At 35.1% G+C, this 25,396-nt stretch overlaps 1 protein-coding gene across 2 annotated transcripts in view; it reads left to right on the top strand.

The window, feature by feature from the left end:
* Nucleotides 1-25,396, top strand: part of sud1 (Prolyl 3-hydroxylase sud1) — a 153,243-nt gene that overhangs the window by 115,824 nt on the left and 12,023 nt on the right. For both annotated transcript variants that reach the window (XM_090374392.1, XM_090374393.1), the window contains exons 9-12: nt 9,115-9,246; nt 9,574-9,687; nt 13,911-13,990; nt 22,471-22,913. In XM_090374392.1, coding sequence (XP_090230518.1) covers nt 9,115-9,246; nt 9,574-9,687; nt 13,911-13,990; nt 22,471-22,913 — 769 coding nt within the window. The remainder of the gene's footprint in view (nt 1-9,114; nt 9,247-9,573; nt 9,688-13,910; nt 13,991-22,470; nt 22,914-25,396) is intronic.

The following is a 25,396-nucleotide window of genomic DNA, read 5'->3' as shown; positions in this document are numbered from 1 at the left end:
TAATTGAATATAAGCATGATTCACCAAAGGTGAATGTTTTCTGTGCCTTGTCACACCGAAAACTGTATGGACCTTTCTTCTTTGTTGAGGGCACTGTAACTGGGCAATCCTACCTCGATATGCTGCAGCAATGGTTGATGCCTTAAGTTCAGGAAGATAGTGATGACTTTATTTACCAGCAAGACGGATCCCCTCCCCACTTCCATAATGACATTCGGGCCTACCTTAACACAAGCGCTGGATTGAACATGCTGGAGAAAGGGACGAATGTTTCTTGAAATAGCCGCCGAGATCACTGGACTTAACTCTATGATTTCTTCTTGTGGAGCTACATAAAGGATTGTTTATGTTCCACCTTTGCCACGTGATGCCCAGCCGACCGGGCTAGCCGGGTGAGTAAAGTGCCTGCCTGGCAACCCAAAGGTCGCGGATTCGATTCCCGCCTCGGGCTTGGATCAAAGTACTGCAAAAACCTTGGGAGGTGCATTATGGCCACAGAAGCCTATGCGCCAACAACTACCAAAAAAAAAAAAAAAAAAAAAAAAGTGATGCCCAGGAACTAAAGCAGAGAATTGGAGAAGCTACCACCACAGTCACACAGGATATGCTGGACAGGGTATGTCAAGAGTTCAATTACCGTGTGGACATTTGTCACACGTGGTTCCCACATTGAATCGTGATGTGGTTTAAAAAAACTTTGACATTTTCTCTTTCACAAGGTATGTATATGACACTGATATCTGTCCTAGTCTTTGTGCAATAACTCACTGAAAGTGTTCCCACTATTTATCAACACCCTGTATATTGAGATTAATGATGAATAAAGTTAATTATTATTATTAAGATGGCAGTCTTGGCTATTGTTTAACTTAAAAAGCAAAGGAATCATATCACAAAATTGCTCTTGCTGGCTGAGAGAAGTGCTCATAGTGAAACTTTGGTGTAGCTCCAGGGGTTTTATATCCAGTTTTTGTCTTGAAAGTTGGGTTGTCTCCACCTAAATCTCTTATGTTGCTTGTTTGTTTGTTATTGGGTTTTTAGGAGCATTAGCAACTAAGGCCATATTGCTCCGGGATATGCGGTGGTCATTCCCTGACCTTTCCGCATTCTCCGTATTTGGTGGTGACGGGCTCGAACCCCGGTCTAATCAAGAAGCGTGTGCTATGCACTGCTGCTCCTTCCCACCTGGCTACGGAGGCGCCTCTTATGTTGCAGTGTACAATGTTTACAATTTTTGATCCTATTTCTTGTTCCCCCCACCGCCAAGCAAGTATCAGACAAATATCTCTATAAGATTCTGTTCTTTTCAGGCACTTCCAAGTGCATTAGCATGTGATAAAGTTTATTTTTTGATTTCCTGCAGTGAGGTACAAGGAGTGTAAGCACTTTAATAGCATTGCCTACAGGTTGGAGTGGGTAACAAAGCTTTTGAATTTGAAATTTAGAAACTCTTGTTAAAATATATTATGGTTTTTTTTTTTATCTGAATCAAAGAATGAAAACAAAGATATTCTAATTGAATGAACAGATCAAAAATTATTGACAAATTTAATTTTTGATTTGTGGTGACATACAAGCAGCACCATAGTAAATGGGGAAAGGTAAACCATAAAAACCAAGTTTATGACACTACCTTGATTTTTAAATTAGCTAATGAAATGCAGGATATAGCTTAAGGGTGCAGCTGCTTGTTCCCTGAAGCAAGACCTTAGGCAATTTAGAGTTACTATTTAAGCAAAACTTCTATTAGAAGTTTTATGCCTTTTTTTGAGACATAACAAAGAAGATTTATAGATTAAATTGTTGCTTTTAGCATGTATGCTTACAAAATTCATATTTTAAATAAATTATCTTTACAAAAAAGCCAATTTATATTCATAAAAATTACAATTGATCTTTTCCAAAGATACAGACGTTCTCCCTAATAGGTCTTGATAGGCACAGAATAAATTACAAAAATAGTATACCAAATGGTCATCTTTTGTACAATTTTTTTACTATTGTATACAGCAGATACAGCATTATAGGTGATAATAGGATAACTATTTTTGTTGATTTATAAATGCTGCCCTCAGTTAAGCAGTCCATACAAAATATCACTTTTTTTTTTTCTTCTTTTTTTTGAAGTTAAAAAAAATCCAAAAGTTACAAAATTTTGAGTGATTTTTGCTATTAATACATATGAACTTTAATTACTATCAGAAGGGTGAAGGTGTGCAATTCTTTCCTATTAGTGTTTGCCCTGTCAATTGCATATCAACTTTTTTTTAATGTGAAGCTTTGCATATTTATTTAAAGTCTTTCGAATAATGCATCTCTTCTTTCTTGTTCTGCAAACATTAAACAAGGATGTTAAATTAATGAGCTGTTCCTGTCTATCTGTGGCCATTATTGAAATCCGATGTGCCATTATTGAAATCCTTGATGTGCTGACTAATATGTATGAAGAAACAATTGATGGCAGTTGATAGTTGTTGTTATTTGGTTTTTTTGGAGCATTAGCAACTAAGGTCATATTGCTCCTGGGATATGCGGTGGTCATTCCCTGACCTTTCCGCATCCTCCGTATTTGGTGGTCACAGGCTCGAACCCCAGTCTAATCAAGAAGCGTGTGCTACGCACTGCCGCTCCTACCCACCTGGCTACGGAGGCGCCGCAGTTGATAGTGTACAAAGATGGATGCAGAAATTTAAGCAGAATGAAAAAAAAAAGCATTGAGTTTTAAACAGCAGTCTGGAGGGCCTTGTACTGTAATGACAAATGAGAACTGAAAACAGAAAACATTCTTATAGATAGACAAGCCATTGTCTAGAAGATTGTTCAACATATGCAGTGATATAATGCTGTGGAAGTAGGCATTAATTTATGATTTTGGTAGGCGCCTCCGTAGCCAGGTGGGAAGGAGCAGTAGTGCGTAGCACACGCTTCTTGATTAGACCAGGGTTCAAGCCCGTCACCACCAAATGCGGAGGATGCGGAAAGGTCAAGGGAATAACCACCCATATTCCCGGAGCAATATGGCCTTAGTTGCTAATGCTCCTAAAAACCAGATAAACAAACAAACAATTTATGATTTTGGGAAGATGTGCTAAGTGGATTCTAAATCACTTCATAGAGGATGCAAAGGTGAAAAGGATGGAGGCATTCATTGATATGCTGGCAACATTTGATGATCAACAAGAAGAATTTTTTAAATGTGGTTACAGAAGACAAAATATGGGCATATTTGTATAATCCAGAGACTAAGAAAAGTAAGACCCCCTCCCCAAGCCTAAGAAATTCATATAGAAACAAACTGTGTGAAAGATTTTGGCAACAGTTTTTTTTTGAGATTACTAGTGTATTGTTTTTAAGGGTTTCTTGCATAATGCTCCAGCATTTATCAATGTATTTTATAGGTTCATACTGATAAAGCTTAGGAGAGCCAGCCAAAGGAGACCACAAAGGGGTTAGCCAGGTGGGAAGGAGCAGCAGTGCGTAGCACATGCTTCTTGATTAGACCGGGGTTCGAGCCCGTCACCACCAAATATGGAGGATGCGGAAAGGTCAGGAAATGACCACCGCATATCCCGGAGCAATATGGCCTTAGTTGCTAATGCTCCTAAAACCCAAATAACAAACAACAAACCACAAAGGGGTTATAATAACTGGGTTCTGCCCTTGTGGGTAGCACAGTTAGTAGGATTGCTGTCCTCCCCACAGGGGTGCAAAGGACTGGAGTTTGACTCCTGTTGATAACGAGAGGAATTTTTGTGGGCCATTTTCACAATGGCTGAGCTAGCCAGTCTCAGGCAAAGGTAGCATGGTTTTTCTCCTGGAACATGAGTTTTTTCATTTTTTTTTTTTTTTTTTTTTATGAAAACCCCAAACACTGTGCATGGGGTGGAGGTTGAGAAGATGAAAGAAGATATTTGTTGACATTAGACTTGAACTCCTGTAGGCTGTAATTTTCAGGAAATATGTATGAAGGAAGGTTGTTTCAGAAAATGGCATGAAATTTATTTCATGCCATTTTATTCATTCATTGAATGAATAAACGAGGAAGATGAAAAGTTGGTTCTGTGAGTTTGAAGTTGGACAGTAAATGGATGTTGGCTGGTGGTGGTGGCACGTGTTCTGACTGTTTTGAAAGAGAGAGAGAGAGAGAGAGAGAGAGAAGGAATTATACAAGCCAATTCAGAAGAACAGTGCCCATGAAAGTATCTGTAGAAAAGGCATGCAGCAGAAACAGAATGTCTACGAGACAGAGAATGGAGAGATTCTGTTAGAGATGTGTCAATAATTAACCTAATTGCCCTCTTCTGAATGGAATCTAGAAGCCTGAGAGAGGTTTCGAATATTGTTCTGACAGGTGTCAGAACAATATTTCCTGGCAGGGCAGATTTGCGATTTGTACAGAGTGAACAGCTGTTTGGAAGAAAAGAAATGCAGAGAGCGAAAGAGAAAACTAAGTTTTTTAGATGCAGAGGAAGCAATATTTGTAATGTGCTTGTTCCAAGCGAGATTAGAAGTCAGGGTAATCCCCAACAGAGATATATCATTTTGCCTAGAAATCAGAGTGTCGCTAAAGATAAGCATAGGAGCAGAAGAATCCTTTTTGCGTGATATAAGACAAGACTGAGTTTTAGAAGGGTTGAAATCGACTAAGTTGTCTTTGCCCCACTGGAGAATTACCTGAAGATCAGCATTTAAGGAATTGGTAGCAGATTTTCGAGAAGTTGGAGCTGATTGAGCAGGACAAGGTTTCTCAAAATGGAAAGTGGAATGCAATGTGCTATCATCAGCAAAACCATGGATACTGTTTCCAGTCAATGGAAGAAGGTCATTAATATACAAGAAGAAAAGAGTGTGGGGAGAGAACTGAACCTTGGGGGACACCGGCATTAGTGGAGAAGTTAGAAGACAAAGAACCATCTACCATCACCCTCAGTGAGCGATCAGAGAGAAAACTGGATAACCAGTTACTAAAAACAGCTGGCAAACCATAAGATGGAAGCTTGTTTAGAAGACCTTTATGCCAAACACGATTGAAAGCCTTTGAGATGTCAAGGGCAACTGCTTGTGTTTCACTGAATTTGTCCATAAATGGGTATCATAAGCCAGAATATCACCAGTGGATCAACACTGATGGAATCCATACTGGCAATCATTGATTAGACAGAAGGTTTCTAGATAGTTTGAGTTGACGGTTAATTGATTTCTCTATTACTTTAGGAAGAGTAGAAGTAATTGCAGTGAGTCAATAATTCGACGGGAGTGATTTGTCACCCTTTTTTAAGAACTGGCTGGATATGAGCAAATTTCCAAGCAGAAGGAAATACACATTTGGAATAAGAAAATGAAAAAAGGCAGAAAAGAACAGGAGTAAGTTCAGGAGCACAGGTTTTGAGAACAAGTGGAGAAATACCATCAGGACCTGCAGCTTTCTTAACATAAAGATCCTTCTGACATCCTTTTGATGGAAGGCCACAGGAGGCATTGAATGGAGTGTGTTGGGAATCGTGGGAGGTGTTTTATCAAGATCATTAATATGTATGAGTTGGAAGAAAAATGGGATGCTAGCAGGTTGGCTTTATCCTTGGCTGAAGTGAAAATAGAACCATCTGGTTTTGACAGAGGTGGGAGCAGAGATGGGCAAAAGTTGTGGCCAATAGCTTTGGCAAGAGACCAGAATGCTTGGCTACCATTAGGATAAGAAGCAAGTTTTCTACTCTTTGCCTGTTCAAAATCTAGTTTAGACTGATAAATAACTGCTTTATAACTGCTTCATGTAGCAAACAGAAAATCAACCTCAGATCATACAGACAATATACATGGAGCAATATGGCCTTAGTTGCTGATGCTCCTAAAAACTTACAACAACTGGGTTCTTTGTGAGAGCAGGGTGCTCCTGGCAGTGCAGTGATGCTACATGGCCTCTACAACTGAAAGACAAGGCCAGATAACTTTTGAACTGTTAATGGAATAAAAAACTGTCATGTCATATTAGGGTCATCACAGTACAATATCTGTCACATCACAATTCCATCATCTCATTCCACTACAATACACTATAATAATGCTTGTCCCTATGTCTTTTTCCATAACTGCAGCCACTGCCAAAATGAGCTGCGAGTTTATGCCACACCCTCCTAACAGCTAACTTCACTGAAGGACAGCATTTTTATCACAGCTGAAATTAAAGTGGAACTTAAAACCTTGGTGAGATAGTTGCATGTTAAATTTTATCAAACTAAATTTCAGCATTTTGTTTGTTGAATGAAAGAGCAAGTGTGCTCAGTGCGTGGGGACCACTATGATTAGGATATAGGAAAATTACAGTTAAAATAAATTCCAAGAATTTTGGACTGTGTGTACCTTTTTATTTTAAAAGTTAAAGACCAACTCTTGCTAAACTTTCATAACTTATATTAGATATTATAAGGGGTCTTTCAGTTATAGGAAATTATAGTTATTTTGATTGCTTATTACTAAGGAACTAAAGGAAATAATAATTTCTGAGTAATCTCAGAATCATACAAATCGAGTGTGAAGTATATACAAATATATTTATCTCTATACTGCATTGAACTTGAAGAATTATTTTTGAAGGCTCTAGAAGAATTGCACAAAGCTTGTTTTGCATATTGACAATCTTATCTCCTGAGCAACATTTGAGCAATAGCTGCAGGGGAGAGAGTCTTATTTCCTGAGCAATTATTTGTAAGGTAAGATGGAATGAAAATTATATAAAGAAAGAATTTTGTTTATTGGGGGTTCCACCTCACTAGGAATTTATATGCCTTGGTGAATGAAAGAAACCCAAAGAAAAAAGAAACTTATAGCATTTCAGTAACCCATATACCTTTTTGTAATGCTGGTTTGAGAAACTGTGGCCCTATCTTATGTTATGACAACCTTAATGATGAGGTACTTACCAGGTCAAGAACTGTAGAACCAAAAAAAATCCTAAAGCAAAGCAAAGCATTAATTATCCCAAAAGAGTACCCTTTTGTAGGAAAATTAAAAAATCCAAATGATGTTGGACTAAAAGTAATTTTTCAGACTGAACTAATTGTGGAGAGGAAAAAAATAAATAAATAAACAAACAGCTTGTAATAAATGATTATGAAACTTGGTTATTATGCTGAACTAGCCTAAGCCAGAAAACTGGAACCGGGAAAAAAAAATCCATCTTTAAGAAAAAATAAAATAAGTCTGTGATAAAAGATGAGTGTAAGCAGGATATCCTTTGTAACCTTCTAGCTAGAATTCTTTGAATTGGGTGGGGGTGGGTGAATCTCTAGAAGCTAGATATTAACTAGACTAGCCTGGATAGAAAATGTGTAACTTTTCCATAATCCTTAAAAATCAAACTATGCTTATGGTAAACTGGCCTCAGAAGCTACTAATCTTCTGTACATGTTTTCCAGAAAAATAATTTTTTTAACTGCTATAATGATATAAAAGAGCACATGCCAAAGGTCACAAATGCCATGAGACAATTTTGTTACAACTCTGGCTAAAACAAATGAAATATATAGTAATTTTAAAATCTTAGAATTTTAAAATTGGGTGGGGGTGGGTGAATCTCTAGAAGCTAGATATTAACTAGACTAGCCTAGATAGAAAATGTGGAACTTTCCATAATCCTTAAAAATCAAACTATGCTTATGGTAAACTGGCCTCAGAAGCTACTAATCTTCTGTACATGTTTTCCAGAAAAATAAGTTTTTTAACTGCTATAATGATATAAAAGAGCACATGCCAAAGGTCACAAATGCCATGAGACAATTTTGTTACAACTCTGGCTAAAACAAATGAAATATATAGTAATTTTAAAATCTTAACAAATAAAATCCTATCCATTGTAACATTTTTGTCTCTTCTGCTGTTAGCTTTGTCAATTTGAAATAAATAGAGGCTTCCAATATATTTTTTAAAATTCAAGTGTTAAATATGCACAAAGCATGATTTTAATGAAAATTCACTTTCTGCTAATAGGAGGTGATCCTTGCATTGAGGATGGAAGAGCAATTATGAATCAGTCTGACCTCAATAGCTGGCCTTGACTAGCAGATACCACTTTATGTGAAGAAAAATTTAATTATGAGCCTTTGTAGTCATGGATGCTCTAAAAATGCATGCTGAGATTGAAGCCCTTTGGAAGCAAATGAGTGTGACCGTTAGAGATTCACTTAGGCTGCTGAGAGAAGAAAATTGAGTGTATTAGGAATTTTTTAAAGACCAAATATGGATGGAATTTTTCAGCATGAGTCATGCTTTACATCACATTTTCTGACTGACGAAATGGCTAACTTTATCAGTCAGAGGCAAATCAGAATTCTCAATTGGCCAGGGAACTTTGGAAATGAAAATTTAGGACCATGAAGGCTAGGGCAAGGTTAGTAATATAGTGTATAACCAGGGATTCCATGATGATGATATGAAGAACATTCTCAAAAACTGTGGACTCCATGCCAAATGGTGATCTAAATGTAATGCAAATAAAGAAAAAAAAGTAGCAAATCCAATAAAATATTTAGCACTTTGTCCCAATTATGCATATATGCTATATAAAAATGTAGCATATATGTTATATACATTATTCAGTTGCTGACTGCTAGCATTGGGATATTTTTCATGTGAGAAACTTGTTGCAGATATGTTGTTAAATTAGGAACTTTACAGCACTGTGATAAAATCAGCTTGAACAAAAGGCAAACATCACTTTCTTCAACTACCTCAGGAATCTTTTTTCTAGTATTAAGAGAAAAGGAAAGCCTAAGTTGTAGGATTTCCTAAGCTTTTGGGTGAAACAAGTTAGTAAAAGCAGATGACCATTTTCACTCCATGCATTCTAAAGATCGACTCACAGGTTTTGAGCATGAATGTTGCATCTGAGAGAGAATATACTGAAATGTCTTGTTGTTAGTTTTAATACTGCACTATAACATGACCTGTTGTTGATACTTTCTAAAATTATTTAAAAATTTGTAAAATGCAAAGTAATGCTGAAATTAATGTGTAGAACATGTTATGTGAATTAATAAATTAGTTTATTAAGATATTTTAATAGATTTTTTACCTAATATTTTAAGAACTGAATAATTTTTTATTTTTTTATTAAATTAGGTTTCAGAAATATTGACTCAGGACAAAACTAGACTTGCTATCAGTGGCTGGTATCGAGGTGCAACGGTTCCATGGCCACCTCGATATATAGAACCCCCACTTGGAAAAATGAGGCAACCAGGATACGTTGGGGTAAATAATTTTATATTTTGACTGTATTGAATAACAGTATATTACCCTAAAATTATATATATTATTTAGTGAAAAACTCCCTTGGGCTACCATTGTCATACAGAGAATTAAAAATTAAAGGCAGTATTGACATTCAGGAAGTCCATAGTTATAAAACCATTTGAAGTCTTAGATAAATCCAACTTATTTAAATGTATACTGTATTGCATAAATAATGCACATAGATATATATGAATTTGCATGATAGATTTTGATATATTGATATAATAACTGTGGAGCCTTCATAGCTGTGTTTTTTTTATTTTATTTTATTTTATTTTTTTAAAGGAAGATGTGATAAGATCTTGGATAAATCCAATTTATTTAGAGCCTGAAGTTCAGATTCAGATTCAACAGAAATTTCAGGCTGATTGTGAAATAGAACTTCAAGGATTCCTTAAGGTAATTTACTTATTATTACTGAAGCTATGAGTTAAGTCGATATTTATTCATCCATTTTTTTTTAAGGACTAGGTGCTCATTTTACACAAAATAGCATCATGTAAAAAGTCATAAGGAATGGGGGTAATATATGTTTAATGCATTGTAGCTGAAATATGGTTTATTTTTCTTTGGCTACACTGTACCCAATGTGTTGGATCAACCTGCACATTACTCCATTAGGACAACTAAATTGGTTGTTGATGATGGTGCTAAGGGTTGTCCCTATGAGTAGTACCATAAGAAGAAATGTCTCACAGAGCCCAGAGAAAATTAAGAAATAAGAAAACAAACTATTTAAAGCTATAAATTTGTGTATGGAATAATTAATTTCAGTTAATTATAGGAGATAGCATTATTAATAAATAGGGTCATTTGAAGTTCATTTAATAAATTTCATTTCTCCAAAGTTTTAAGATCCTTGCATGAAAAATTGTACATATTTTTCTGCATGACTAATTAGATGATTATATAAAAAGAAAATAATGTAAAAAACAGTGAGGAAGCATAATTTCCATTTAATTGGTAAATGTGTATTTTTTTTTTTTTTTTGCCCTCCACATTCTTAAAAATAAACAAAAAAGTAGTAGTAGAGGCATGTGGCACAAGAAAGCAAGCATATGAGCTTATGTAGCATCAGCCAAAAAAAAAAAATTCCCACATCCATTCCTTCTAAAAGTTTCCTCAGTTCCTCCTTGAATTTATTTAAGCTATCAACTTACACAATGACAAATGGAAGTTTGTTCCAGCAATCAACTATCTGCTAGCTAAAGGCAAATTTCTGCACAACTATTTTTCCTCAATTTGAATTTATTCCCCCTCAGGTTCATAATCTGAGCAAGCAGAATCCCATCAGAATTGAGCCTGCTCAAACCATTCAAGGCCTTATCATGTTGCAGGTGCTTAGTCTCCAGAGGCTGCAATTTGCAGAACTTAAGCCTTTCTTGGTTAGAGGACACCCTTATTCTCCTCACCAATCTTGCCCTTCTCTGTACTTGCTCGAGCAACTCTACATTTTTCCTAAAATGAGGCCTCCAGACCTGTACGCAGTACTCAAGGCGGGGCCTGACCATTGCATTATACAAAGGCATAATCACCTCCTTTTTCCTACTAGCAAAATTCCTGTATATCATTGACAATAATACTCCATGACCTGCTCTGGCAGCCTGTCTATACTGCTCAGAAAACTTCATGTCTGACTGCACAATTACTCCTAGGTCTTTTTCATTTTCTACCACCCTAAGTGTAGTACCACACAGTTGGTATGTTTCTCTGAGGTTACTTCTATCCATCATAGTCACGTATAGTGGGGGAAGCATTATTTCTGCTATTTATCTAATATAATATTTTCTTCTAACATTATAACTTAGCAGCATCAATTTCTTGAATATTTTTATTCGTTGATATGATTAATGACACTTTATTGTTACAATTAAATACACTTATTTTCTGAGTGTACTGTGGACAAAAACAATTCTTTGTTTATTAAAATGTAAATTTTAGTAAACATAGTCAAAGTGTGTTTGTTTTAATTGCAGTCTCTGGGGTTTCCCATATGCTGCTGTAGCATCTCAAAAGGCCAAGGCCAGCAAGTGTATATATGCAGGTGTGTAAGTATGTGTGTTGTTGTGTTGAGCGTTTAAGTGCCGGCACCTGGTGACTTCGCAGCCAGGTGAAGGCCCACCAGGGACCACTTCTAGCTGAGACTCTTACTGGAGCTATCAGGCAAGCCAGGGATACCCAAGGTATTGAAGGAAAGGTAAAGGAATTTAGAGGGAGAAGTATGGGAGTAGGAAGAAAGGAAGGAAAGTAGACAATGTAAGGGGATGAAAGGAGGTAACCCCTGAAACAGAAGAATAAGACTTGGTTAGAGTAAAGTAAAGTAAAGAGCAATGCTAGTGGACAGAAAACTATCTATCCTGACTGTACATAGTATAACTGATCCTAAGAGTATCCAAGTCAACTTAATTGGGATACAACCCAATTAAACAACAAAAGCCCAGACTATGGCTGGGACAAAACCATTCTGATCTAAAGAATAATTTTACATTTACAAATTAAGTAGACAGAATAAATAAATAAAGCCAAATGTGTAACTAGTGCATCAGTATAATAACAATAATTAACTCTCAAAACAAAACTTTCGTAAGTGTTAACAACTCTAGTGCACTGCATCAGTACACACTAATTGTGATGTAACAGTTCCTAAATAACACAACTGCCATAAATTTACATTACCAATCCATAGACAACAGTCTGTAAGTGACGGAACAAAACATCTAAAGCCAACAACTCGAACAACAAGGCTACAAAGCATTTAGGCCATTAACTTTCTGCTCTGAGTGACACCCAAACACCAGAGTTGAAACAATAATATACATGCACACGTCTATATTTGCATTCCATAAGAGTGTTGTCAAATCACCTACTCAGGCTGAACTCACTACATTAATAACCTAATCTCAAGAATGCCAGTCCATAAAGCACTAAGCATAGCTAAATAGTTAATTACTTTAACACTCAAGAATAACTACCTTTTTTCTTGTCATTAACCATATACAACTTGCCGAGAGTCTTAAACAACATAAACAAGCTAAATTATCATTACAGTTCCATGCTGAACACACCAATACTATTTAAACATTCAAAGCACTTAACTGAATGTTTAAATATTAAGGACTGGTGTGTTAAGCATGGAACTGTAATGGTAAACATAGTGATCAATTTAATGATTTATAAAATTAAAACACTATATCTCATTCAAGGAATTGTTACATATTTTAATTATGTAACAAATAATGCCAGCTGCCACCTTTTGCTGACACAAAGGTAGAAGCAAAGGTTGGAACCTTCACTTCAGCATTACTGGTTGCAGTTTGAAATAGTTCCTTTCATGTGATGTAATAATAGTGTTTAATTTTGTAAATCATTAATGCTTTATTTATACAGGAAATTGACCTCAAAATGTTAACATTTTATACAAATAATTGTGTAATTATAGTAATAGTTTAATAATAATATTATAGTATTTATATAGCATTTTCCTGTATAAGATTATATCAAGAAAGTATTTCGAGACAATATGAGAGTAATTAGCATATTGCACAGTTTAATTGTACAGTTGCTTGAAATGTGTTTTCCTTCAACATGTAAATTGATTTTCTGAACATCTGTCCATGCAAATAAGCAAATCCTGGTGTTGTTGTGAATGGAAAAATTGAGAATTAAAAAGAAAAGCTATGAATAAGCAAAATTGTGGTCAGCAGGGATACTTGTGTAGTATACAGAAGAGAAGCTAAACTTAACCAGCCATTTTTAGAGAATTTTCGTTTTCTTTCATTGATGGATGAAAGAATGCATAAAAGTTATGCATGAAGAACATAAATACAGTAAACTGTTGAAATAACGGCACCCCAAATAATGGCACATTTGAGCCAAAGGCACATTGAGATCGGATGTTTACATACAGTGCTGATATCTTGCAGTGCTGAAAGAAAGAAAATGGCACGTTACGTGATTACTTTATTGTTAAATTTGCCATTTTGAAAGTGAATTCTGTACTGATATCATGGATTATAGTGCTGTTTTACATTTATTTTAAATTAAAATCCTTCACTATAGTTCCTAAAGTTAATAAATCTCATGCAGAGAAGAAAAGAAGAACAACATTATAGCTTAGTGACAAACTTGATATAATAATAGAAATAGAACGGGCATAAGTAGGAGTTAATACAGTTAAAAAAATTAACTGTATTAATGGCAGAATATAACTTTGGATCTTCAACTTGTTTGTTTTTTATGTGCAGTTAATAAAATTGCATTCTTAATCTCTCTGTTTCTTATTTAGCCTCATTATTTCTGCATTAAGTATATTAAAAATAAAACTTTCTAGATAACGGAAAATTCGAAATAACAGCATCGTGAATCCCTGAAGATGCCGTTATTCTGAAAGTCTACTGTACGTGGTGAAAAATGTTTTTTTTTTTTTTTTAATTCTTTTGGATTTAGTTGCTCTTGCTGATTAAATTAACTGTATAGAGTATATGTTTCCCATTTTGTGTAATTTTATCTGTTGCACAACTTAAGAATCATGCAAGGTTAATAAAAATATTCAGTAAATCTGCATATATATGTTTATATATCTCTCTCTCCTGTTTTTTTTTTTTTTTTTTTTTTTCAACTAGGAAGATAAATATAATGTTGTTTCTGAAGCTTTGATGAATCAGCAAATACATTGGAGGTTTAAAGGTCCACCCAATAAAAGGTAATTTTTTTTTTATTTTTCGGATTTGTTATTGTTTTATTTATTTTTATATTGCTTTTGAAATGCAGTACATATTGAAAAAAGATTTACTTGTCAAAAAAAATCTTTTCCCTTTTACCTGTACGCACACTTCATCCTTGTCATTTCAGTAATAGGAAAGGGACAGCATCATTGAATTTCTCATGATGGGTAGTTTATCATTTTAAATAACCATTGGATAAGGGAGCCAACACTTAGTAAAAAGCAACTCAGTTGCAATGAATTGCTTGATAATGGTTATACTTTTGATTAAAGAAATGCTGTATGTAGTAATTTCTATCTTAGTAGATATCCCTCTAAATGGTTTAAATAAAAGGACTTGGTTTGCCATGCTATATCTTGATTATGTTGGGCATAAGGGCAAGTGGCTGAGTGCAGCAAAATGGCACCCAAGCACATTATGCCATATCTACCAGGGATTTTGTAAATAGTATGTTCTTCAGATGCTGCACTGATTGTGAGTCTCCTGTCCTTCGTTCATCCAGTAACACTGCATGGACAAAAGGTTTAATCTTAGCATACGTGATAATTCTGTATGTTCAGGTAATTGGGTCCAAGATAAGGTGCTGCATTATGAAAGGCAAGCTGGAGGCCTGGGAAAAAGACACAGATATTCACAGTTTTTCCTGTTGACATCTTTTTTTTTTTCTTTATGAAACCCCAAACACGAGAGGTAACAACCTATAGTACTTAATACCGTGAATGGGTTGGAGGTTGAGAAGACTAAAGAAGATATTTGTTGACGTTAGACTTGAACTTCTGTAGACTGTAATTTTCAGAAAATACTCATGAAGGAAGGTTGTTCCAGAAAATGGCAGTTGAATTAATAAACGAGGAAGATGGAAAGTTGGTTCTGTGAGTTTGAAGTTGAACAGTAAGTGGATGTTGGCTGGTGGCGCCACGTGTTTGGACTGTTTTGAAAGAGAAAGCAGGAATTATACAAGCCAATTCAGAAGAACAGTGCCCATGGAAGTATCTGTAGAAAAGGCATGCAGCAGAAACAACGTCTGAGACAGACAGTGGAGAGTCTGTTAGAGATGAGTTGTTAATTAACCTAATTGTCCTTTTCTGAATGGCATCTAGAAGCCTGAGAGAGGTTTTGGAGGCACCATCCCAAATGTGGGAACAATATTCCATGGTAGGGCAGATTTGTGATTTGTACAGAGTGAACAGCTGTTTGAAAGAAAAGTAACACCGAGAGCGAAAGAGAAAACCAAGTTTTTTTAAATGCAGAGGAAGCAATGTTTGTAATATGCTTGTGCCAAGAGAGAGAGAGAGAGATTAGAAGTCAGGGTAATCCCCAAAAGAGATATATCATCTTGCTTAGAAATCGGAGTGTCACCAAAGATAAGCATTGGAGCAGAAGAATCCTTTTTGCGAAATATAAAACAGGACTGAGTTTTAGAAGGATTGAAATCAACTAAGTTATCTTTGCCCCACTGGAGAATTACCTGGAAATCAGCATTTAAAGAATTGGTAGTGGATATGCATGAAGTTAAAGCTGTTTGTGTAGGGCAAGGTTTCTCAAACTGAAAGGTGGAATGCAATGTGCTATCATCAGCAAAACTATATATAGGATTTCCTGTCAACAGAAGTTCATTAATATACAAGAACTGAACAAGAAAATGAAGTGGGAGAAAGATTAATATACAAGAAAATGAAGTGGGAGAAAGAACTGAACCTTGGGGACACAAGCAACAGGGGAAAAGTTAGAAGACAGCCATCTACGATCACCTGCAGTGAGCAGTCAGAGAGAAAACTGGATACCCAATTACAAAAAAACAGTTGACAAACCATAATATGGAAGCTTATTTAGAAGACCTTTATGTCAAACACTATCAAAAGCCTTTAAAATGTCAAGAGCCACTGCTTGAGTTTCACTAGACTTTTCCACTGAATTATTCCATAGATGGGTAACATAAGCTAGAATATCACCAGTGGATCAACACTGACAAAATCCATACTGGAAATCGTTGATTAGACGGAAGGTTTCTAGATAGTTTAAGGGTTGGTGGTTAATTGATTTCTCCATTACTTTAGAAAGAGTAGAAGTAATTGCAATGGGACGATAATTGGATGGGAGGGATTTGTCACCCTTTTTAGGAACTGACTGGATATGAGCAAATTTCCAAGCAGAAGGAAAAACACCTTTGGAATAAGAAAGTCAAAAAAAGGCTTCAAAAACTGGAGTAAGTTCAGGAGCGCAGGTTTTGAGAACAAGTGGAGAAATACCATCAGGACCTGGAGCTTTCTTAGCATCAAGATTCGTGAAAATCCTCCTGACATCTTTTTGATGGAAGACCACAGGAGGCATTGAATGGAGTGTGTTGGGAATCGTGGGAGGTGTTTTATCAAGATCATTAATATGTGTGAGTTGGAAGAAAAATGGGATGCTAGCAGGTCAGCTTTATCCTTGGCTGAAGTGACAACAGAACCATCTGGTTTTGACAGAGGTGGGAGCAGAGATGGGCAAAAGTTGCAGCCAGTAGCTTTGGCAAGAGACCAGAATGCTCGGCTACCATTAGGGCAAGAAGCAAGTTTTCTACTCTTATCCTGTTCAAACTCTAGTTTGGACTAATTAATAACTGCTTTACAATTTTTGTGAGCTTTGGTGTAGGCAGAAAATGAATCTGGAGAATTAGAAACAAGCCAATTACGATATGCAACATTCTTCTCTTGAACAGCCTTAGCACATTTATCAGAAAACCAAGGTTTAGATAAAGGACGAGATTTTAAAGTGGAGTGTGGAATAAAGGATTCCATTCCTACAAGAATAATTTCACTGACATCAGAAGTTTTGAAACAGTAATGTGAGCAAGGAAAAGAAGAAAAGAAATCTCGCAGGTCCTCTCATTTTGCATTCTTGTATTCTCCCATTTTTCATTCTGGTGTAGGCAGGAAATGAAACTGAAGAATTGGAAACGAGCCAATTACGATATGCAACATTCTTCTCTTGACAGCCTTAGCACATTTATTGGAAAACCAAGGTTTAGATAAAGGACGAGATTTTAAAGTGGAGTGTGGGAGAAAGGATTCCATTCCTACAAGAATAATTTCACTGACATAAGAAGTTTTGAAACAGTAATGTGACCAAGGAAAAGAAGAAAAGAAATCTCGCAGGTCCTTCCATTTTGCATTCTTGTAATGTCAAACACAAAGTTGGGTATAGCCATGAGATAAAGGCTCCATTGGCGAAGAGACAATCACCAAGTTGTGATCTGATGTGCCTAAGGGACCACTCACTTCGAGCGTGTTCTTAGAAGGGTTGTTTGTGAGAAAAAGATCAGGTGTGTTGGCTGTATGGTTAAGACTGTTCAGTATTCTGGTAGGTAAATGAACAATCTGTGCGAGGTCATTAGTAATTGCCAAAGTCTCAGCATCTCGACCAGCTGGGTCTGTGTGACTAGAAAACAGAAGCCAGTTGGAGTTGTGAACATAAAAATCACCAAGGAAAATTACAAAAATTACTCACTGTTAGGAAAGTTGGACTGGAGAAAGTTAGTTTGCAAAGAGTTCCAAGTGATTAGTGGAGTTGGGAGAATGGTAGAGACAACAGATGAATTTGACAAAATGAGGTAGAAAGATTTTAAGCCAGAGAAGATCGAAAAGAGGTGATTCCAAATTAACAAGTCTCTGACAGGGAATATCGGAACGGATATATGCACAAGTACCTCCTTTACGGTGAAAGGAATCATACAGTGAATAATTTGGGCAACTGAAATGAGCAGTGGTTGAATCGACTGATAACTGAGATTCTGTCAGAAAAAGGACATGGGGTTTGTCAGACTGTAGGTGGAAATGAATGTCATTGAGATTAGAACTGAGACCACATATATTTGTGAAATGAACTAGGAAGTGTTTCTGATGACAGAACAATGATAGCATGCATAGAATGCACAATAAAGACAGGATTAAAGAGATTTTGTAGGCCACCCAACATACGATATTTTTCTATGGTTTTAAGTTATTTTAAAAAAACATAATATAAAACTTAAGCTATTGTAAATAGCTGTATTCTTTTTGAGAGTTGGTGACAAAGGATTTGTCTTTATTTTCACAAAAAATGAAACCACACTAAAATTGGAGTTTTTTTGGGGGTTTTTTTTGTGAATTTATGGCTATCTTCTTTACATAAATTTGCAAAATTAAAAAAAAAAAAATGAATGAATGAATTGGCCATCAGGTTTTCTGCTGTAGTCTACACTGCAAAATAGAAATGTGCCATAATAGCATTGTTCAATGTGATAATTCATCAGGCTTTGTGGTGCTAAGCTAATTAACAGTGTCTTTCAGTGAGAGGCCAAAGAAATATGATGCAAAATTTCAGATGTGGGCAGGATTTCTATATATTGTAAAATCTGAAAAAGGTAACACATTTTTCTTGTGTACTGTATGTAGATGTGATATTTTACTTTCAAGTAGGCAATATTTTATGTGATATTTTACTTTCAAGCATGCAATGCAACATAATCACACTTGCAAACAAATAAGCTTAATGTCAGTGTGCAGTAGAGAAAAGAACTGCAAAAATAATGTTGCATTTTGTGTTGATGATAATATCGTATATGATGAGGGTTTGTTTGCATCTTTTGTCCATAAACATAATGTTTCTCTTAGTTCTGCTGGTCATGCAGTTGCATTGTTAAGAAATATGCTTCCCAATAGCAAAAAAAAAGTAAAAAAATAAAATAAAATAAAATAAAATAATAATAATAATAATAATAATAAAAATAATAATAAAATAATGCTTGTGGAAAAACAAAAGTAACAGGCATGTGTAAGAACATTTGTCTGAATTTTTTTTGTGAAAAATTTGTGAAAATTTTTTATTGTTACAGTTGGCAGTTTGTAGCAATCAAAAATGATTTTATGTGATAAGTTATCACATACTTTTCATAATAAAAAAAAATCAGATCAAAAGTCACTTTCTCTCATTGACAGCATGGAAGGTGTCTCTACAGGGTACAACATTGGACATTTTTTTCTTAACAACTTGGAGGCATGTGGACCTCCATTTAAAAAATAAACTGTCTAGCACTTAGCATTGTAATGCTTCCGTTATGCCAGGCCTAAAATCCTGGAGTAGTAGTAGAGGGTATTAAAAGAGGAGATTGAGCAATTGGTGTTAATAGGCTGACCTTGTTAATTTGTGCCTGAAAAGGGAGCTGTATGCCTTCCTTTGAAAGTGTATGAATACTTGGTACTATTATCTCAACCTAGTCCCAGTTGAGATTTAAACAATTTCAACTGGGGCATGCCACTGAATAAAACAGAATTTTTTGAAGCATCTGTGTATATGTTGGATGGCTTAGGGTAAATGTTTAATTAGGTTCATAGAACAGTGGCAAAAACCTCTGACAAGTCTATTTAAAGAAGAGGTTGGACATAGTGAGAAAAGCCACATTGAGCACTTTTTAGTTACCAAATCCAAAAATGCCACAAGTGTTCACTAGTGAGCAGAACTGATTCATGTTTAAATCGAATTCATGATCCAAAAATTTTGAAAGAAGACATATTGATGAACTTGAAAAAATTTCTGAATTGCAAACTTCTGGTAAAAGCAGTTCTAAAAAGGCCTGATCAAGCCAATAATTCCAGTCACGTATCCTTGCCCATGCAGAACGTCTATACGTCTCTCTCTTCTGGCTTGAATAAAATGATTTGCTTGTTCCTTTTTAAATGTTATGCAAATGTTTGAAAATTTTAACATAATTCTTTAATCCAACATGCCTCATACCTATGTACTGAAGTCATTACTCCTACACATGTTAAAGAACATTGTTTGCATATTTATTTGACCAACAGGTTTCAAGTCTTCCACTTTCATTTTGAAAACTGATTACCATTGCAGACTAAACCAGATAGATGATTCTGACTTAGTCATAAGCATTTCTACTAAGATAGTCAAAAACAGAAGATTCTGTTCTTTTGCTCTTAGGAAGTACTTTTGTGGCTGCATGTACACTTCCACTTGTGCACCATGTAACTACATGTCCACAAGTTCCAATTGAAAATGATGTTCTTATGAATGCTAAGGTAGCAAAAATTTCATCAGTTGGTAGAACATCATTTTCAAATCTGAAATGTTTTGTGGATAAATGTCTAGTACTTTCTGGTGTCATTAAAAAAAAAAAAAGAGAGAGAGAGAGAGAGAGAGAGAGAGAAGATAAATCAATAGATGTTTTGCAGCATCAGTTCTGCCATTTTCACTGTGAGAACCTATCAGGTGCTATTATGAAAGAAGAAAGAATTGGTGTATAGTGGTTGGGGAATTGACAAGTAACCAAGGAAACTTGAAATATAACAAATTATCCTGATTCATTCTTGGCATTTTAACAATTCCTCATAACAATTTGAGTGTGAGTGAGCATCAACAATGCTGAAAGTATTTAACCAGGTTCGGAGGGGGACAGAATTCACTTCTCTTTCTGGTGAAGATTTGTAAATGCTTTTGACAGCCAAGTCTGAATAGCAGTGCCATTGTTATAAACAAAATTTTGACTCAACGTTTCTAAAGAGGGTAAAGTCTGCAATAGTATAGTATATCTTTCTTTAATCAATCAGAATCAGTTGATTTCTAATAGAATATTGAAACAGAATCCACAGACTAAAAAACGTTAGGTAAGCTAATGTTTAAATATTACTGTACTAGTAAACAATCCTATGGCTGTATTTTAATATAAAATGTGTGTTTTGACAGTGAAACTTAATTTCTAGTGCAATGTGAGCTTTAAAAAATTTTCCTGCTTTTTTTCTGCTATAAAAGTTTTCCTCCAGCTTTTTGCAGAAATACCCTTTCCTCCCCCTCCCCCCTGTTTTGGCCTAGAAACCTGTTTTGTTCCTGCCTAATCTCCAGCTTTTTAAAGTTAAAAGTTGGTAGCTATGATTTTGCACTTCATGCCCGTAATAAGCAAAGTGGTAGTATTACACCAGAGATGAGAGCCATCTACCACCTAGTATTGCGTAGCAACACAGAGGAGCAGTACTTCAGCCTATGATTATACCCAGTGTTGCTAACAGATCTAATACTGTGAAGATGCAAGCAGAGGATTTGGTTGTTGCAGAATAACTAACCACTGAAATTAAGCCCAATTGAGTTACAAGTCAGACCTGAACACACCTGTGACAAGCCTCAGGGATCCTGCACTTAAATAAGACAATACCTGTTTGCAGTGCAGTTCTTCTTCTTTTTTTTTTTTTTTTTTTGTGACAGAAATAAATGTTGACTGACATCTTTAGGTTTTTCTTTGCCTAGCCATTGTACATCCAGAGAATTACTACATCACAATTTCCACAATTTCCTTTTTTTTTTTTTTTTTCTTCTTCTTTTGTACTGGTGAATTGGAATATTCTTGAAATTTAACTTTTGAGTTTGCATCAATTTTGAACAAAAAGTATTGCTTGACTATAAATATGTGTTCAGGCAGGGGATAAGCCATCACGAAATATTCCCTAGATGAGTTTATATATCTTTGTGTAAGTGTTTTTTAGATGAGATATGGATGAGTTTGTGTAATAGTGTTAAGTTATTTACAACCTTACAATCACAATTCTGCATGTAGAGGTATTTGGTATTGTCACTGGTGTCATTTTGTAAGATTTATGTATTGTTACCAAAATGAGAGAAATCGGCTTTTATTTCGGGGTTACATGAGTTTTAGTCACATGTACAACTGCCTCCATGACAGTTTTTCTTATTTATTTTAATTTCACTTAAGTCTTAGAATGTGATGTTTAGGAACATTTCCTGAAGTATTTACCGTAGTGACAACATTTCATGGAACTTGGAATAATCTTTCTGCAGTTGGTGAACTGCACACTTTATGACCAGCAGAACAGAACAAGCTAAAAATACCAGATATATGAGGGTCTACTGTATAAGAATATTTCCTTTTATGACTACTGATTTTTGTGATCTAAATAATATTATAGCAGAAAACAATCAACTAATTGATTTAGGATGTTACCAAGTATGAATGTATAATAATTATGATTGACCATGTATAGAGATTAAATAAATTAATGAACAATGGTATTGCTTCACGAGCATTCATTTTCACTTTTTGATAAAATTTAGCATGTTTACATATGGGAAAGTCAAGAAAATTAAATATGAATTTGTAATATTATGAGCAGGTCCTTTCCTCCCCACTTATTTATTCCATTTAGTAGATTGAATCATTTGGGAAGGATAATATATGATAGTGGTAGTATTTCTTCCTGGATAATGGAGAAGGCTCATTTCAGGTTGTCTCTACTATCTCATATACATTACCCTAAAAGAATTTGAAATGCTGCATTAAATTCTTTGTGGGATCCAGGGCAGGTTGTTGGAATTATTACACAATGTACTTAGCTAATGGTACCATTATTTTGTCTATTCCCTGTATATGAAATAAATACAGATGAACAAAAAATTAGTGAAATCTTTTTATTTATAGGAATTTTGAATTGGCAGAAGAAGAAGAAGAAGAAACATTTTCTCCAGTAGTTCAGGAATGCTTACAAGTACTCCGGTCAGAAGCAATGTTTCTTACAATATCTAATTTAACAGGACTTTCATTGCATGAATTGACTTCAAGACAGGGAAGTGAGAGTGAAGACAGTGAAGATGAAGGTGAAGACAAGGGAAAAAAGAAGTCTGAGTTCATGAAAAATAGTATAAAAAAATGTAATGGAAATAACAGAGTTAATGAAAGACATTCATTTAAGAATGAAGAAAGTGAAAGCAAGAAAGTAAATAATGGAAAAAACAGCACATGCACTTCTAGATGTAGGCTTCAAGTGAGGCAGTGGTCACACAACAATTATACACTTATCCATGATGATGACAAGGAGTTATCAGAATTGGCTCTTGATGCAACATTGTACTTTAACTGTGATGGTAAGTTAAATTTTACCATTTCTAAGAGTATGCTATAGTTATGAATTATAAATGATTATTGGATCACAATAAAAGCTTTTTCTTGTTGTGTTTAAGTATAGCTGTTACCAACTACTTTACTATTACAAGCCTTATTTAACACATTATAATTTCTAATTATAATAATAATTTCATAATTTAGAAATACTTTTGTATCGTTGTTTTTTAAAATGTTACTTTCTGATTGAAGTGTAAAGTTTTGCTATTTTGTTAGGAAATTAGTCTCAAAATAATAATTGCCTAAAATCTGGATGAAAAGTAAATTTCCAGAAAATCAGAAAAAGACAACCAATGTTGGAAATCTAGCAAAACTAGGAAAGTTGGCAGATCTAAAGGTATCACAATTTTTCTAATCCTCTGATTTTGGGGCTGCTGCCTGACTTTTTAGTATTTAGACAAATTTTGCAACTCAGGCAAGGCGCATTATAGCCACAGCAGCTTATGCACCATCAAACCCCCATAACAACAACAACAGCAACTCATTCAAAATAAACAGCCATGATCATTCTTCATACTGGAAGGATGATATTAATTTGTACCACTTGAAGTGTATAGATTAATTTATTTTTTTTATGGTGATCTCAAACACAAAAAGTATTAGAACATGTATTACTTTAATACCGCATATGGGTTAAAGGGTGAGAAGACAGAAGATACTTGTTGTCATTGGACTAGAACGTCTGTAGATTGTAATTTTCAGGAAATATATGCGCAGGAAAGTTGTTTCAAATAACAGAAGTAGAAGGGTAAATGAGGAAGAGGAAAAGTTAGTCCAAAGTTTGGAGCCAAACAGCAAATGGATGTTGACTAGTTGAGGCATATACAGTAAACCCCTGCTATTCGCGGTATCTGTATTCACGGTCACTGATTTAATATAAAATGAAACCTAAAAGAATGTGAATTTTAAATCGCCGTGAACATTTTCCGCCATAAAAAAAACATGGGTGTGGCTAAAATTATCTTTCCCGGTCAAAACAGCGCTCAGTGGGTGGGCGGAGAGGGGTGACAAAATTACGAGCGTGGATATTTCTCGCTAATCCTTGTTCAGCATGTGTTATGCACTTGTCATGGAAGGTTTCGTTGTTTGCTTTTAATTTATATGCTTATAAATTGAATAAAATTTATCTTTTTGTAAATTGATATGCTTACAAAAGTGATAAATCTACTGTTTTGCAGTGTAAAACAGACTTTTTCGAGTGTGTTAATGGAAGAAAGTGACTTTATTGTGGACAAGTTCTTTCTAACCTGTACAAAAATATGGCTACGAATAACAAGGGAAATGTGAAAAGATCAAAGAAGGTGATGACATTAGCGAGTAAAATTGAGTATTAGACAATTTCTAATGGTGAAAGTGTCTCCTCAGTGGCAAAACATTATAAAATCAATGAGTCAACAGTACAATCAATCAAGAAATCGGAAGAAAAAATCTGCCATAGTGTCCGTGAAAATGTGCTAATTGCTTCAAAAATTTGCTCTGTAACTCGTGGTGTTAAATTAGAAAAAATGGAAAAAGCTTTAAATCTGTGGATAGAAGACCGAACTCAAAATAAAATTCCCTTAAGTTCACTCATCATTCGTGAAAAGCCAAACACCTTTATCAACACTTTAGCGAAACTGGTTATAGAACTGGCAGGATAAGTTTTTTAGCTATAGCAAAGGCGCTGGATTAAAAGATTTGTTTGAAATTTCTAATAAATATTACATTTAATATTAAATTGTTTCTTATTTTCATTTCGATGACATATGCTTGCATTTCACTATGTACTGTTTATGTACATAGTCATATTATGAAGGTACATATAATACATACATAGACAAAATTTTAGACTAGTTTTTCTTATATATTTCATACTTGGGAACGGAACCCCTTTATTACCATGGAAGCCATAACTCAGTGTTCGCGGCATTTCTCAGGAACATAACCCCCGCGAATAGCGGGGGTTTACTGTATTTGGACTGATTTGAAAGAAGAGGTGGAATTACAGATATAGATTACAGACTCATCAGGTGGTAGATGACTTTCATCAACCGGTGAAATACCACCATTTTGCTTATTGGAGGCTTGAAGTGGTGAAACCCATGTTTAGTCTCTAGAGCAAAGTTTCCGGCATCCCCCCCCCACTTCTCCTTCAACCCATGCATGGTACTGTGTATTATAGGTTTTGATACCTTTTGTGTTTGGGATTTTCATAAAAAAAAAAAAAAAAAAAAAAAAAGATATTCACAAGAATATCTATAGAAAAGACACTAGCAGAAATTGACTGACCTATGTGATAGAGAGTTTGCAAGAGATTAGTTATTAACCTGATTGCACACTTTTGGATAGATTATAGGAGCTTGAGAATGATTTTGGTGTTACCAGCCCAGATGTGGGAATAATATTCCATAGCAGAACATTTCTTTTAGGTTTGAACTGTTCCATAGTTCACTGGAGCTTCTCCATT

Source organism: Mastigoproctus giganteus, chromosome 5, assembly GCF_048544385.1.
Source record: "Mastigoproctus giganteus isolate SK-2022 chromosome 5, ASM4854438v1, whole genome shotgun sequence".
NCBI classification, from domain to species: Eukaryota; Metazoa; Arthropoda; class Arachnida; order Uropygi; family Thelyphonidae; genus Mastigoproctus; species Mastigoproctus giganteus.
This window is presented reverse-complemented; position numbering and strand designations above follow the sequence as displayed.